At 42.9% G+C, this 16,034-nt stretch overlaps 1 protein-coding gene across 1 annotated transcript in view; it reads right to left on the reverse strand.

The window, feature by feature from the left end:
• clns1a (chloride channel, nucleotide-sensitive, 1A) overlaps window positions 1-16,034 on the reverse strand; it is a 39,078-nt gene that overhangs the window by 12,089 nt on the left and 10,955 nt on the right. Inside the window, exons 2-5 of the mRNA XM_072576863.1 lie at window positions 14,407-14,543; window positions 10,717-10,836; window positions 9,095-9,220; window positions 1,796-1,969 (exon numbers count right to left, since the gene is read on the reverse strand). Coding sequence (XP_072432964.1) covers window positions 1,796-1,969; window positions 9,095-9,220; window positions 10,717-10,836; window positions 14,407-14,543 — 557 coding nt within the window. The remainder of the gene's footprint in view (window positions 1-1,795; window positions 1,970-9,094; window positions 9,221-10,716; window positions 10,837-14,406; window positions 14,544-16,034) is intronic.

Genomic DNA, 16,034 nt, shown 5'->3' on the forward strand with positions numbered 1-16,034 from the left:
GAACTGAAGGGGAGAAAATTGGGGCAAAGAACTTGGCTGAAAAAAGATTAGCAATAATCATGGGGACACTAGCGTATTGCGCCAACTTAGAGTAGCGAAAGAACTGTGTTCTTTGATGAAGTAACAGAGTCAACCAGTAGATTTCACAGGTATGAAGGCAGTAAAAACAGATTATGTGGTTAGCAGTGAGATGCAGCAGTCACACAGACAATTATGGGTTTGGTATAAGGTTACAATACACTTGGCATGTGATAAAATACATTCCACAAGAAATAGTGTGTCACGGATAACTCCCCTAAATAATCTATATCTGCATTTTTATATACAATATACGAGCAGAGACTGCAAAACATGCGCAGTGAAATCAGGATCTTTCTTTCTTTGATACTTCTTTAAATCCCCATCCCATGCCATGTCACTAATGCTATAGTTATCCCATTCCTATCAATCCTCACGTTATCCCCATGTCACCCGTTCTACCACCTCCATCTTATTCCATTCCACCAATGCCATTTACAACCTTGAACTACTTACTCGGAAATTAGATTATATTCAAAAAGGGAAAAATATGCAGAGATAACTGGATAGAGCAGGATTAAAGTGGGGGGTAACGAATCAGATTACTATTTTAAAAAACTAGAACTCACATGATGTGCCGAAAGATAACAATCCATAAAGGTAGTGCAGTGCCTGTTGTATATATGTTTCAATATCAACTGATAAAGCTCCATGTAATAGACATATTACTAAAATTAAAGCCCACGTAATTAAAAAGACACGGACAGCAAAGATATATGAATTTAGCTGAGAAATAGAAAGCAGAATATTCTGCTTAATGGTTATTTTTCCAGACTGACTGGGTACAAACAGTGTTGCACGATGGCCACAGTTTTTTTCAATTTAAATTAATGATCTGAACTTGAAGATACAGCCATAATGATATTAACAATAATAGAAATTACTGAAAAAGCTGAGCAGGTCTGGTAGCATCTATGGAAAGACATTGGAGTTAACATTTCAAGTCCAGTGACTCTTCCTCAGAACTGTTGGCAGTTTGGGCTGGACTGGGCGGGGTGGGGGAAATGTTGGTTGTGGTAAAGGAGTAAATGATAAGTGGGGATAAAGCCCAAACAGATAAATGATCCGGTTAGGAGGGTGAATAGCTATTAATAGCGTTAGTGGCTAACAATGGATTGCATGTAATAGCAGACTATGTGATAACAATGCCTGGAGTGTGGGGGTTGGGGTAAGGACATAGGAGAAGCTCAAACCCTAAAGTTGGTGCACTTGATAGAGTCCAGAATGCTATAGAATTCCCTAGTGGAAAATTAAGTGCTGATCTTCCAGCTTGCGGGGAGCTTTGTTGGAGCACTGTATCAAGGCTGAGACAGCGATGTTGGCTAGGGAACAGGATGGGGTGCTGAAGATGTTACCATCAAAACATACATAGACATAGAAACCCTCACCTCGTGTTGCTCTATTTCTGCAGCCACATTAACATTATACCATTTATTTGTCTCGCCCCCATCTCATTCTTTCTTCCAAGATATATCATTTTATTTTTTTTCTGCATTAAATTTCACATCTACCCATTTCAGCAGTTCTCCAAAGTCCTCCTTGTCTCCTCACTGATTGCATTTTCAAGCTTTGTCATTGCCTGCCCATTTTAAGTTGATGTGCCCATCCTAAGCTTCATTCTGAAGTGTCATATTGGATGTGATGCTACCAGACACTGAGCTTTCAACCACTTTTTAAAAAATAGAGAATTAAGCTTAAAAAGGCTGAGATACTTCACCTTCATTGTCAACTGAAGATTCAGTCCGCACACCAGCCATATGAAAGGCCTGCTGGCTGACGGACTGAGCTAACATGCCTTCAAGTCTTTGCAGAGTTGCCTGTCCTTCAGGGTTCAAATGGGAGAAGCCTTCTTCATACGTGTAGAAGGTGGGAACATCTCCTTGTCCTCGCTCTGTTGGAAATGAAGGCAAAATTGGAGGATTGGCTTTCAAAAGGGCAACAAGCTTCAGTAAAAGCAGCGTAGCACATGCTGAATGGAGTAAAAGCCCAAATAGTCAGCAGGCTCTTTTATTATTTTTGGCGTTTAAATTAGATAAATGCAAAGTGTCACATTTTGGTCAGGCAAACCAAAGCAGGACTTACACCGTCAATGGTAGGGTCCTGGGGAGGGGTGCTGAGCAGGATTACTGAGCAAAGAGACCTAAGGGTGCAGGCACTTGAAAGTGGAGTCATAGGGAGACAGGGTGATGAAGGTGGTGTTAGGTACACTTGCTGTTATTGGTCAGAACATTGAGTCAAGGAGTAGGAATGCCATTTGTGGCTGTACAGGACATCAGTGAAGCCAATTTTAGAATACTGAGTACAATCCTAATCATCCAGCCATTGGAAGGATATTGATAAACTTGAGAGGGTGCAGAAAAGATTTACATGGATGCTGCCGGGACTGAAAGGTTTGAGTTATAGGGAGGGGCTGAATAGGCTGGGACTTATTTCCCCGGAGCATTGGGAGGCCAAGGAGTGACCTTATAAAGGTTTATAAAAGCATGAGCGGCAGGGATAGCGTCAATTGACAATACCTTTTAACACGAGTGAGGGAGACCAAACCTATTGGACACAGGTCTAAGGTGAGAGGTGAAAGTTTTAAAAATGATCTGAGGGCGACCTTATGTAGAGAGTGGTGCATATCTGCTGAGCTGCCAGAGAAAGTCGTGGAGGTGGGTACAATTTCAACATTTAAAAGGCAACTGGACAGGTATATGAATAGGAAGCGTTGAGGGGGATATGGGCCAAATGCTCGCAAATGGGACTAGATCAAATTGGTGTATCTGGTTGAAGCAGACAAGTTGGACCAAAGGGACGGCTGCCATGCTGTATGACTCTGACTCTAAAAATAAATTGGTTTTGTCAATGATGTGCAATTACATGTAACATCGTTGCAGGAAGCTGCCAATTCTAAATCAATGTGGAAACTGTCCAACATGCAGCGCAGTGTCAGTCCATGGGAAACTTTACTTTTCTGCATTCTTATATTGGATGTAAGCATTTCTGGAAAGGCAAGCATTCGTTGCCCACCCCTAATTGCCTTTGAAATGATTAGCCCTCTGTGCCATTTCACAAGGCTGTTAAGTCTTGGAGTCATAAAGATGTATAGCACAGAAACAGACTCTTCAGTCCTACTCGTCTATGCCTAAATTAGATATTCTAAATTAATCTAGTCTCATTTGCCAGCATTTGGCCTCCCTCTAAACCCTTCCTATTCATGCACCCATCCAATGCCTTTTAAATGTTGTAATTGTACCAGCCTCCACCAATTCCTCTGGTAGCACATTCTATCCATATACCACCCTCTGCAGGAAAATGTTGCCCCTCAAATCCCTTTTAAATCTTTCCTCTCTGACCTTAAGCCTATGCTCTCTGGTTTTGGACCCTTCCCCTCCCCTCCCCCACTCACCACCCTGGGGAAAAGACCTTGCATATTTACACTATCCTTGCGCCTCGATTTTATAAACCTCTATAAGGTCACCCCTCAGCCTCTGACACTCCAGGGAAAATAGCCCCAGCCTATTCAGCCTCAGCCTCTCCCTATTGCTCAAACCCTCCACACCTGGATATATACTTGCAAACCTTTTCTGCACGCTTTCAAGTTTCACAACATCCTTCCTACAGCTGGGAGACAAGAATTGCACGCAGTGTTCCAAAAGTGGCCGAACCAATGTCCTGTAATGCTACAACATGACCACCCAAGTCCTGTACTCTATGCACTGATCAGTAAAGGCAAGCATACCAAACAACCGCATTGCTATAGATTTGGAATCACATGTAGATCAGACCCAGACAAGGATGGCAGATTTCTTATCCTACAGGATCTAAGTGAACCAAAAAAATTAATGATCATTTGCAAGATCATCATTACTAAGATGAACTTTTACAACTTAGATTTTAATCGATTCAATTTAAATTCCATTGGTGAGATTTGTTGTTCCTACAGCCCCAACCTGAGCCTCTGGGTTAATAGACCAGATACATTTACAGTACACCACAATCACCTGCCCCATGTAGCTAATTCCAGATAACAGACTGGCAGAGAGGCAGAGCTGGAGACCATTTCAACAGCAAAGTGACTGCACAGAATTCAAATCGTGATAGAGATATTTCTCTGATCTGTTAATTCTGTCTGCAAACTTAAGGCTTCTTTCTTTACTCAAAACCAGTCTGAAGACTCTGTATTTAGCTTATCATCAAAGATTACAACGCTCAGTCCACTGAGCCTCTAGTGCTTTTATCAGACAGCTATCCAATAAGCCTCACGCTGTAGCTCAGAAAATCTTAGCAAGTTCATGTTCAATTCCACATTGAAAGTTAGTTCTGAATACTTCGTTATCCTCTCTGCCACTGAATTCCTGATCACAACAATTTGAGGAAAGGATATCCTCATCGCCCATCTGTTTCTTTTGCGAATATCTTAGATTTGAGAGAACAGGAGTTAGGGTGACTGTTTTAAACACTACTATGGAAGCAGTATGAACAAGTCATATAAGTCACTGGGGTTGACACTAATTGTTTCGAATTGCACAAAGGTTAGGAATTTCTACTGGCAAGAAACTACCAGAGAATAAACGTTTCTGATCAAACACTGCCACCCTGTGGTTGAAATCACAGTGAAAGCAAAAACCAGTCACTGGAACCTCAGCAAAGTATCAAAAATGAAAATTAAGAGCAAAATACACCAGTTAGACCTTGAGATATTCAATAAGATCATACCTGATCTACTGATCTCTATTCTCTCAATGTTAAAAAAACTGACTCAGCCTCTACAGCGAGGTGCAGATGCTGGAGATTAGAGTCAAGAGAGCGGTGCTGGAAAAACACAGCAGGTCAGGCAGCATCCAAGGAGCAGAAAACTCTATATTCTCAGCAAAGGCCCTTCATCAGGAATGGGGCTGAGCGCCAAGGGGATGGTGAGATAAAACGGAAGGAGGGGGTGGAGGGTAGCTCAGAGCACGATAGATACATGACATGGGGCAAATCGGGATAGGTCAGAGAGGAGGGTGGATGGGGTAGGTGGGAAGGAAGATGGATAGGTCATGACGGTGGTGCTGAGTTGGAAGGGTGGAACTTGGAAAGATGGGGGGGGAGGGGAAGTGAGGAAACTGGTGAAATCCACATTGATGACATGTGGTTGGAGGGCCCCAAGGCAGAAGATGAGGCGTTCTTCCCCCAGGCGTCAGGTGGTTAGGGAGTGTTCAGCCACAGGACGTTGGGATTGGTTGATGCAGGTGTCCCAAAGACATTCTCTGAACCGCTCTGCAAATAGACATCCTGTCTCCAATGTAGAGGAGGCCGCATCGGGAGCAATGGATACAGTAAATGACACATGTGGAAGGGCAGGTAAAACTGTGATGGATGTGGAAGGCTCCTTTGGGGCCTTGGACGGAGGCGAGGGGGAAGGTATGAATGCAAGTCTGCAATTCCTGCGGTGGCAGGGGAAGGTGCTGAGAGGGGAGGGTGAGTTGTTGTTGGTGATGGTGGTGGGGCATGGACCTGACAAGGGAGTCATGGAGGGAATGGTCTTTATGGAAATGGATAGTGGTGGGGAGGGAAATAGATCTCTGGTGGTGGGGTCCATTTGTAGGTAGCGAAGGATGAGGCAATATATACGGATGCTATTGGGATGGGAGGTGAGGACTGGGGGGTTCTGTCCTTGCTGAGGCGTGGGATTAGAGGGTGGAGGTGCGGGAAGTGGATGAGATGTGTTGGAGGGCATCATCAACCACGAGGGAGGGGAAATTGTGGTCGTTAAAGAAGGAGGCGGCCATCTAGTGTGTTCTGTGGTGGAAATGGTCGACACCCTCCCACCAAGTCACCCTCGCCATCCAGCACCTTCCCCAGCCACGGCAGGAAATGCAAAACCTGTGCCCATACATTCTCTCCCCCCTCACCTCCATCCAAGGCCCCAAAGGAGCTTTCCACATGCATGAGAGTGTTCTCTGCATTTCTACACTTCATTTACTGTATCCATTGTTCCTGATGTGGTTGCCTCTACATTGGAGAGACAGGACGCCTACTCATGGGGGGCAAAGAACATCTGCAGGACACATGCACCAACCAACCCCACCATCCCATGGCCGAATGCTTCAACACCCCCTCCCACTCTGCCAAGGACATGCAGTCCCGGGGTCTCCTCCATTGCAACTCTTACCACCTGACGCCTTTGGACCCTCCAACCACAGGGCATCAATGTGGATTTCACCAGTTTCCTCATTTCCTCTCCACCCACTTTATCAGAGTTCCAACCTTCCAATTCGGCACTGCCCTCATGAGGTTGCCCTTAAACCTGATGGAGAAAACTTTATAGACATCAGGTTACATTGCATTGCTGCAGATTTAAAACTAAAGGCAACACATTTGTTCTTCTCCAACGTTGCTACTCCTGCCAGGAGATCTGTTGTCACTATACTGCACTTATGCCATTCTCATTTATCCACTTATGTATTTTCTGACCAAGTTCCAAGCCCAATTCTGAAGGTGATGCAACGGTGACCGAGTCAGGGTAGTGAATAGTGTGGAGGAGAACCTACAGATGCTAGTCTTCCCATGTACCTGCTGCCCTTGGCCTCCATAAGACCATAAGAAATAGGAATATCAGTAGATCATTTGACTGGCTCCACCTTTCAATAGGATCATGGTTGATCCAATATTTCTTAATGTCCACTTTCCTGCATTTTCCCCAATCCTAGATTCCTCCATTGATGAAGAACCTATTTATTAAATATATACAAAGACTCTGCCTCAGTTCTCTGTAGCAAGGAGTTCCAAAGACACTCAACCTTCCAAGAAGAAATTCCTCATCTCAGTCAGGATCGAAGCTGTCATGGCTCTGCCATTCAGAAGGATTCTGGCTGATCTGACCATGGACCCAGCTCCACTTCCATGCCTGCTCTACATAACCCCCAAATCACTAATAGTCCAAACATCTGTCTGACTCAGTCTTGGTGCTTTCTGCAACTCAGCTTTCATGGCTGTCTTGGATAAAAAGTACCAAAGCTTCCTGACCTTCTGAGAAAAGAAACTTCTCATCTTAAGTTCTAATTCTGAATTCTGACTTCATATGGTAAATATTCTCAATGATACACAACTGTCTGCATTCACTGACATTTTTAACAGCTTGGAGTTATTTGGGAAATTAATTTGCTAATGAGCAGCAGTTTGTGTTAGTAAAAAAAAATCATCGATGAGTACCAAACATTGCTGTTAAAAGTATTCTTACTTCAAAAGAGGAAATCACACTCTTGCAGATTGACAAGTCTTGCAATCTTGTTTTTTGGCAAAGGCAGGCTTTTTAAAAAGAATTGTATGAAGTAAAAACATCCAAATATTCTTTAAAAACACAATTATCCAATCATTATTCAAGGTGCTCTCATCCATTTTCCACAGTTATGAGCAATTGTTCTCTCCCTGCCCCATCCTTAAATCCCTGGCTGCTCAACAGTGAAGTACTGTTGCAATGTGGTGGTACTCAGCCTGGACTACCTGATGGATGGATGCTGCCTGAGGGACAAAAGGACTTAAAAACAGAATTCAGTGCCCCCTTGGTTAAACACAGTGCCAGGATCATCACCCCACTCCCAAGTCACTTTAACAACAACTGGTCAGTTTTCTTCCTGTAATATTTGTATCTTTGTGGACCATACTTTGGCAAACTGAGATGATTATTATAAAACTATGCTGCCATTCAAAATCTTTGATACAGACAGTCAGAACTCGGAGCAATGGGTTGAGGCAGAAAGCCAGGCAGCCCTGCAAGGGGACAAAGAAGAAAAAAGAAATCAATCTCGTCAACAGCACGACAGTCAGTAAAAGCTGCCAATAGTTCACCACATAACCCACTCACTCAGAAACAACAGTTGGTGTTGTCTCTTGCCTGATTGGAATTCCTCCCTCAATTGAGCTTTCATTGAACTTGCTAGCAAAACATCCATTGTGCTCTAAACTGCAGACAAACCCAAGACCAACAAAAAAAGGAATGGTGATGAAAAACAAAAACAAGAGGGACAAAAGGTACTGGGGTTTAAGGGACAATCTAACAGTGAACCATGAAGCAATCTGCATGCCTCCAAGTCCCTGTCTAGAACTGGAGCTGCTGCCTTCATATTTTTACCAATTCCCCCCCCCATCTATTTTGACATGTATTGTTCAGCTTTCCATAACATTAGCTGTCCCTTAAAGATGCCTGCTGCGTATTTCTAGAACTTTGTTTCTAGATGTCACTTAAAAATTGGCTTGGTGGAAGTTATTTGTTTGACTGCAGTTCTCCAACCAGCTCCCCACTGGAGGCTAACCCACTGAATACAGACCAGACAGCACACTCTTACTGACCAACTCACCACATTGGCAGAGTGAACTGAGGCACCGTGGAAAATACTGAACTTCCGAGAGAAACTCACTCTCGGAGTGAATGAGGGAATGGTCTTTGTAATCAGTGCCTTTGCTCTCGCCTCACTATCCACTGCTGGCTGAAAATTCAGCCTCTGGGCAAAACTCTGCTATAACCAGGGTGGACAATGGACAACATTGGTTGCAGATATAACACACCAGGCAGACAGGTCTGCATTTCTGTAGCATTTTATATCCATACACAGTTATGGTTGCAAATCAGGAAACTTGGCAGCCAATTAACAGATTGCCAACTTCCAGAAAGAGCAGCACAGGTGAGAGGGCTACCCCTTGAGCTACGGTTGAATGTGACAGAGTGGAAAGGGTGACAGAAAGACCCATAATCCCAACTACTTTGTGTAATTTAGTGCCACAGTGCAGCACATGCACTGCAACACAGCTCACATTTGAAATCCAAAGGACAATTAAAAACGCTTTTAAAAGTTTCAGCAAATGATAGTCCAAAATGTAACAAGCCTCCATAATACAGCACTGGCTACAAACATGAGACAAGGCTAAACAATAAGTTGCACCCTACAAGGTTTTTGTTCTTTAAATCCTCATAAATGACAAGTCAGAGAAAATTATACTTCTGGTTCGATTACTAAAATAGCTGGTTTTCTTGAAGGAAGTATTTACTTACCATGTGCCTCAACGTCATACTCCTCTCCCTCCTCGTCATCCTCTTCAAAATCATTCTCAGAGTCAGTGTCATCTGGGTCAGGGTGTAGGGCTTGGCAGTCACACATTGCAGTAAACATCGGCTCCACTGCAAAGGAACAGTAAACAGTTTGCATTTACATGGAACCTTTCAGCACTTCTCAAAGCGTTTTACATCCAATTAAGTACTTCAGGAACCACAGCACACAGCAACTCGCACACAGCAAAGTCCAAGGTACACCAGTGTGACAATGACAAGCTAATGGCTCATTGAAATAACGACAAAAGAAAATGTTGGAGAAATTCAACAGATCAGGCAGCAACAGAGGGAAACAATGCTAACGTTTTAATCTGACATGTTAACTCCGTATCTCTCAGCAGATGCTTCTTGCTCTGTATGAATCTATGACTTGAGTATTTCCCAACATATTTAAAAAATTTTGGATTTCTACCATCTGCAATATTTTACTTTTGTATTAGTTATCTCATTGTCCAGTTTGTTTTTCTTTGTGTAACTCTGTTTGACAGACTAGCTGTTCGATCTTTGCCTAGTTAATGATAGTATCTATACTTCAAAGTTCTTAATCAGCTAGAAAAATAATTTGGGAAGACATGGGAATGTAAAATACATTCTATAAATGCAATTTCTTTGTAATAGACATTTTTAAAGTTGTGATTAGCTAATGATAGAGTAAGCACATAAAGGCAAATTTCTCCATTTCAGGAGTTATGGACTTGCAAACATCCATTGAAAATGGTAGCACAAGTCAACCAAAGAATTAGGAGATACTTATTTTATGTGGAGGCTTGAAGACTAGAGTGCTTTGCTGCAGAGACTGATCAGGACAAATATCACTACATACTTTAATTTTAGGTTGCGAAGCAGAGGTATAGGAATATGGGGAGAGACCATGGTAGAGGTACGAATTGAAAATATGCTGTTAAAGAACAAGCGCAGACACAATGGACTGTGCAGCATGGTGGCTCAGTGGTTAGCACTGCTGCCACACAGCACCAGGGTCCCAGGTTCGATTCCAGCCTCAGGTGACTGTCTGTGTGGAGTTTGCACGTTCTCCCCGTGTCTGTGCAGGTTTCCTCCTGGTGCTCCGGTTTCCTCCCACGGTCCAAAGATGTGCAAGTCAGGTGAATTAGCCATGCTAAATTGCCCATAATGTCAGATGCATTAGTCAGAGGGGAAATGGATCTGGGTGGGTTACTCTTGGGAGGGTCGGTGTGGACTGGTTGGGCCAAAGTGCCTGTGTCCACACTGTAGGAAATCTCATCTAATCGAAGGGATTTAAAGCAGCTAAAAGATTGGAAAAACAATGAAAAAAGTAAAGTCAAGCTCTTGACCATATAGCAGGGCAGAGGTGGGTAAAACTGGTTCAAACTGGTGACAAGCCTGTTTAGGGGATGTGGCAGAAAGACTTCTCCATATAGGGTGGACATCAAAAGGAATGGGGTAAAAGACCTCAAAGAAACAGAGAAAATCAGCAGGCCTGTAGCATAGGTGGCAAGAAAGAGAGAATTAATGTTTCGAGTCCAATGTGACTCATCTTCAGAATTGGAAAAAGGAGCGGGCTTTTGCTCGAACTTTATACTCACGTGCTGATTTATCCAGTGGCACAAACCGAACCTCTGTGATTGGATCAGTATCATCATCATCTTCTACCTCCACCCCATCAGGTGCCTTTTCATCCATGTTTGCTTCTTTACATTCCTCAGCTGCATGCAAAGTAAGCACCATTATTTCAAAGGTTTCACTGTTTTAGCAGTTGTTTTAATGATCAAATTTGACAAACTGAAACTGTAAACAGCTGGAATCCATTTAGTAGGTCAAGAGGACAGGTCAATATTTTAGCTAATGACTTTTGTGGGGCGTGTGGAAGGTTATTGACCCGAAGTACTGACCCAACTTGACTTCTTTTTAATAAAAATGTTTGCCGAGGAAGAGGAAGCAAACAAAAACAAATTGCTGGAAAAAGTCAGTAGGTTTGGTAGCATCTGCGGAGAGAAAGCGGAGTTAATTTCTCTGTTCTCTGAAGAAGGGTCATTGGACCTGAAAAGTTAACACTACTTTCTCGCCACAGAATCTGCCGGATTTGCTTAGTCTTTCCAATAATTTCTATTTTTGCTTCTGATTTCCAGCATCCACAATTCTTTGAGTTATTTTTGTCGAGAAAGCAGATGGTATGATGGAGAAGTTTCCTCAGGGATGTTCAATCTGTGAACTTTTGGTGCCCATAGTGTACATAACATGGAGTTACGTATTCCACTTTATGCATCTGATAAAATTTACAAATTTTCACAAGCTTGAGACATCTACGAAGGGCTGTATAGCCAATGAAGAGCTTTCTATCAATGTAGGATAGGTGGTGCATAACCTCCCATCAAAACTGGAGCATGAACAGATTTTCAACGAATCAAAACTGTTCCACCGCTAAATGAAATCATAGCTGAACTACGCTTCAGTTCCACTTTCCTGTCTTCTCCCTTGTTAATCTGTCAAACTCTGCTTGAATACATTGAGTGTCACACCCTTCACTGTTGCCCAAGGAGAATTCTCAGGACTCTCAGCCCTTTGAGAAAGGGATTCCTACGCATTTCCTCATTAAGTGGGAGACCTCCTACTTTTAAGTGATGGCCCTTAGTTCTAGGTTGTCCTATGAAAGGGAACATTCTCCCAGCATCTACCCTGTTAAATCTCCTCAGAGCTTCCCATTTTTTTATACACTGATAAGGATAAGTCCAACTTGCTCAACCATTCCCCATCAACCCCTTTGTAGTGATTGGAACCAGGTGGATCTCATTGACTAAGATTCCTGATTGTGGCTGTTAACCTGGGCCAACGAGGAAGGCCAGGCTGACAAAAACAAACGGGGATTAAGAATGTCACTGGCCATTCGGGTGTTTCCTTTCTTCCTGGTGGTGGAAATTTGAATAAAGATTCGTACATCTTGTGTCTCTCACTGTGTCTCACACCTGCAAAAAAAACTGGAGTGTCAGACATCCTGTTCACTCTGACAGCTGGCTCTGAGGGAGCTGGATCAATGTCATGGGTTCTCCATGTGTAAATAAAAAATGATTGCTGACAGGACTCTGTGGAGTTTATTTCACATCACTGTCTTAAATGTGCCCTTTTTCTGCGATTATGCCCTCATTTCCTCAACTTTCCCACAAGGGGAAACAATCTTTTCTGCATCTACAAAATTCATATATTATCAAACTTTGAAAAGTAGAGTTGACATGATCCGTTCACTGAAAGGGATGAATCCCAAGGTTTGCAATAGGAAGACTCTTACTCATACAGAGTGTCTTCAGCAAAAGGAGATTCCGAGAGGACAGCTCTCATGATGTAAGGTATACAATGTGCAGAAGAATTCTACCTCGATTGGTTCTTAAAAGAAAACAAATAGGGATTAAGAGCACAGCTTGTCACTGGCCATTTGGGTGTTTCCTTTCTTCCTGGTGGTGGAAATTGAATAAAGATTCGTGCACCTTGTGTCTTTCACTGTCTCACACCTGCGCACACACAACATGGGTGCTGGGGAAATATAAGCACTACCGCAGTTAGGCAGTGGTGTGGAAAAATTTTTCTTTTAAAATAAATAAATAGGAGTGAATGTAGGAAATAAAGCAAACAGGGATTAAGAGCACAGCTTGTCACTGGCCACTCGGGTGTTTCTTTTCTTCCTGGTGGTGGAAATTTGAATAAAGATTCATGCACCTTGTCTCTCTCACTGTGTGTCTCACACCTATGCACACACAACATGGGTGCTGGGGGGAAAAAAAAACAAAACAAAAAAACGAACGGGGATGAAGATCATTGCTTGACACTGGCCACTCGGGTATTTGCTTTCTTCCTGGTGGTGGAAACTTAATAAAGATTGGTGCACCTTGTGTCTCACTCTCACATCCACACACACAACATGGGTGCTGGGGGAAAAAAAAGCACTACTGCGGTTAGGCAGTAGTGTGGGGGTTATCAAAAGTAAAAATAAAAAAAAAATTAAAAAACAGGAGTGTCAAAGGTTCTGTTCACTCTTTTTAAAAAAAAGGAAAAAAAAATGAGCATCAGAGATTCTATTCACTCAGAGCTGCCTCTGAGGAAGCTGGACCAATGTGTGGAAGGACTCTCCTTTGTTTGTATCAAGAGGAGAGGTCAAACCCTGACCTAGCTGCCCACATCCAGTGTGCTCTGCGGCGGAGAAGAAGGAAAAACGGGGATTAAGATCATTGCTTGTCACTGGCCACTTGCGTGTTTCCTTTATTCCTGGTGGTGGAAACTGAATAAAGATTCGTGCACCTTGTGTCTTTCACCTGCACACACACAACATGGGTGCTGGGGAATAAATAAGCACTACTGCTGTTAGGCAGTAGTGCGGGTAAAAGAAAACACACGGGTATTAAGAGCACTGCTTATCACTGGCCACTTGGGTGTTTCCTTTCTTACTGATGGTGGAAACTGAATAAAGATTTGTACACCTGTTGTCTTTCACTGTGTCTCACACCCGTACATACACACATCACGAGTGCTGAGGAAATTTTAAACACCATTGCTATTAGGAGGTAGTGTGGGGGAGACAGAGGAAAAAAATAACCAGGAGATTTAGAGTCTCCTCAGTTTAGGACACTGTGAAACAAAAAGAAAAAATACAACAGGGGATTAAGGGCACTGTTCGTCACTGGCCACTTAGGTGTTTCCTTTCTTTCTGGTGGTGGAATATAAATAAAGCTTTATACATGTTGTTTTTCACTGTGTCTGACACCTACACAAGAAAAACCAATAGGGGATTCTCCTCAGTTAAGAGACTGACTCTGAGCTGGCTGGCCACAGCCAGTGTACAGTGCACATGTAAACAAAGGGTGACTTGGCGATGAGATACTGGCCTCCATCCCAGGAGGAGGATTTCACCCTTCATCCCAGGAATCAGTGTGGATTATTAGATTTAGAGTTTACTCACCAGTGAGATACCAGTGCCACCAGACACATGATCCACACCAGGTGATTGGACAAATTAGAAAGGTAGACTTAAACCAGATAAGGCACACCCATTGGGACGGAAGTTGGAAATTGCTAGACTAGAAAGCCTTCTCCAGTCTGAAACGTCATCACAGCAGGAGGAAAGATGCGTTAAGCTGCAACTCTCACCATGTTCAAACATCGAGAATTGTTCAGAACAATTACTGGAATCCTGTCACTGAATTCTAGAGACAAAGTTACCAAATATCTCCCCCCCCCCCCCCCACCCCACCCCACCCCACCCCGATTAAAAAAACAAAGACAAGTCTCACCTCCTAACTTGGCATTCACCATCACATACAAGTGCTCCTGTGGATAGACAGTCACATCTCTAGACACAGCGTGTAAGCTAATGGTTGGATATTCCAAAGAAAATCCCATTCCAGACCCATCAAACCAAGACAGTCGGCTGAAAAATCAGAATAAAATAGAATTTTAAAATAAGGGCAGGTGTGTTGATCCAACAGGTTGCACAGAGAAGTACAGCAAGCAAAATGTTTCTACAAAAAAAAACCTAAGGAGTGTTCAAAGTTAGTGTCAGGTTTTACAGTGATTCCATAAATCAACAAGTTACAAGTTTATGACTCGAGGTTTTGGAAATAACAAACTATGAGAACAGAATAATGTTACTATTTTCCTGAAAGGGCAAACTATTACCTCTGAGTTAATGCACGCTAGGGAGATGAAAGTTTAATGGTATTATTCCTGGATTAGTAAACCAGAGAACCAGGCAATGTTCTCGAGACCTGGGAGTGAATCCTACCATAGCTCAGTTGGTAACATTCTTGCCTCCAAGTCAGAAGTTTGAGAGTTCAAAGTTCCATTCGAGGACTTGAGTATACATCTAGGTTGAAGTGGGTACTGCAGATGCTGGAGATTAGACTCAAGATTAGAGTGGTGCTGGAAAAGCACAGTAGGTCAGGCAGCATCCAAGGAGCAGGAAAATTGATGTTTTGGGCAAAAGCCCTCCTGACCTGCTGTGCTTTTCCAGCACCACTCTAACCTTGACCTACATCTAGGTTGACATTCCAAGTACAGTGCTGAAGGAGTGTGGCACTATCAGAAGTGTCACTTGTTGGTTGAGGTATTAAGTAAAGACCAGTCTGTCCCCTCAGGTGGGCATGTGATTGCAGGACACTATTTTGAAGAGGAGTAGGGACTGAACGTCAATGTCCTGGTCTCAACAACAGGACAAAAATAAATCATACTGAAGAGCAGATTGCTGTTTGTGGGAGCTTACTGCAATTTTCTCAATTCCATATTTTCTATATCTTGCAAGACATTAAACAGTGTCACATAAATGCAAGTCCGTTTTATTAGTGATGCTCATTCTGTAACATGCAAAGTATCATACACCATTCTAGAAATGGTGTATGAGATTTTGCATTATGGGCACAGAGAAGGGCCTACTCAAACAGCAACTAATGCCCCTAAAACCCCAGCATAAAAGGCCAGTTTTAGCACCAGAGACAGAATTATTCTTTTGCTAAGATAGTGAAGCAGGACACCTATCCTAAACTGGTCAATACTCATTGCACTGGGTCTTATTCCAAGTCATTCTTTTTCAGTCCCTGAAACGGTGGATGTTCCTATAAAACTCTAAGCTGCAATCTTAAAAACCCAAAATGGACAGAGTACATCTCTCTTGATTTACTCAGCTTTCTCCCCCCACTTTTCAATCCTGTTGGGTGACCTTCAGGATAGTGGGCTAGCTGCTTTAATGATAATAATCCTTTTACAACAGCCCTTGGCAGTGCTCATGTTTTGTTATCAATATTGGCATTGCAAGGACTTCGTTTTCATTCAGTCAAATGGTAAGATCGATTCTGAGCCATTGATGCTCGGTTGCAGACAGCATGTCTCCAGCAGCAATGCAAAACCTCCAATCCCTATAGTGGTC

Source organism: Chiloscyllium punctatum, chromosome 9, assembly GCF_047496795.1.
Source record: "Chiloscyllium punctatum isolate Juve2018m chromosome 9, sChiPun1.3, whole genome shotgun sequence".
NCBI lineage: Eukaryota > Metazoa > Chordata > Chondrichthyes > Orectolobiformes > Hemiscylliidae > Chiloscyllium > Chiloscyllium punctatum.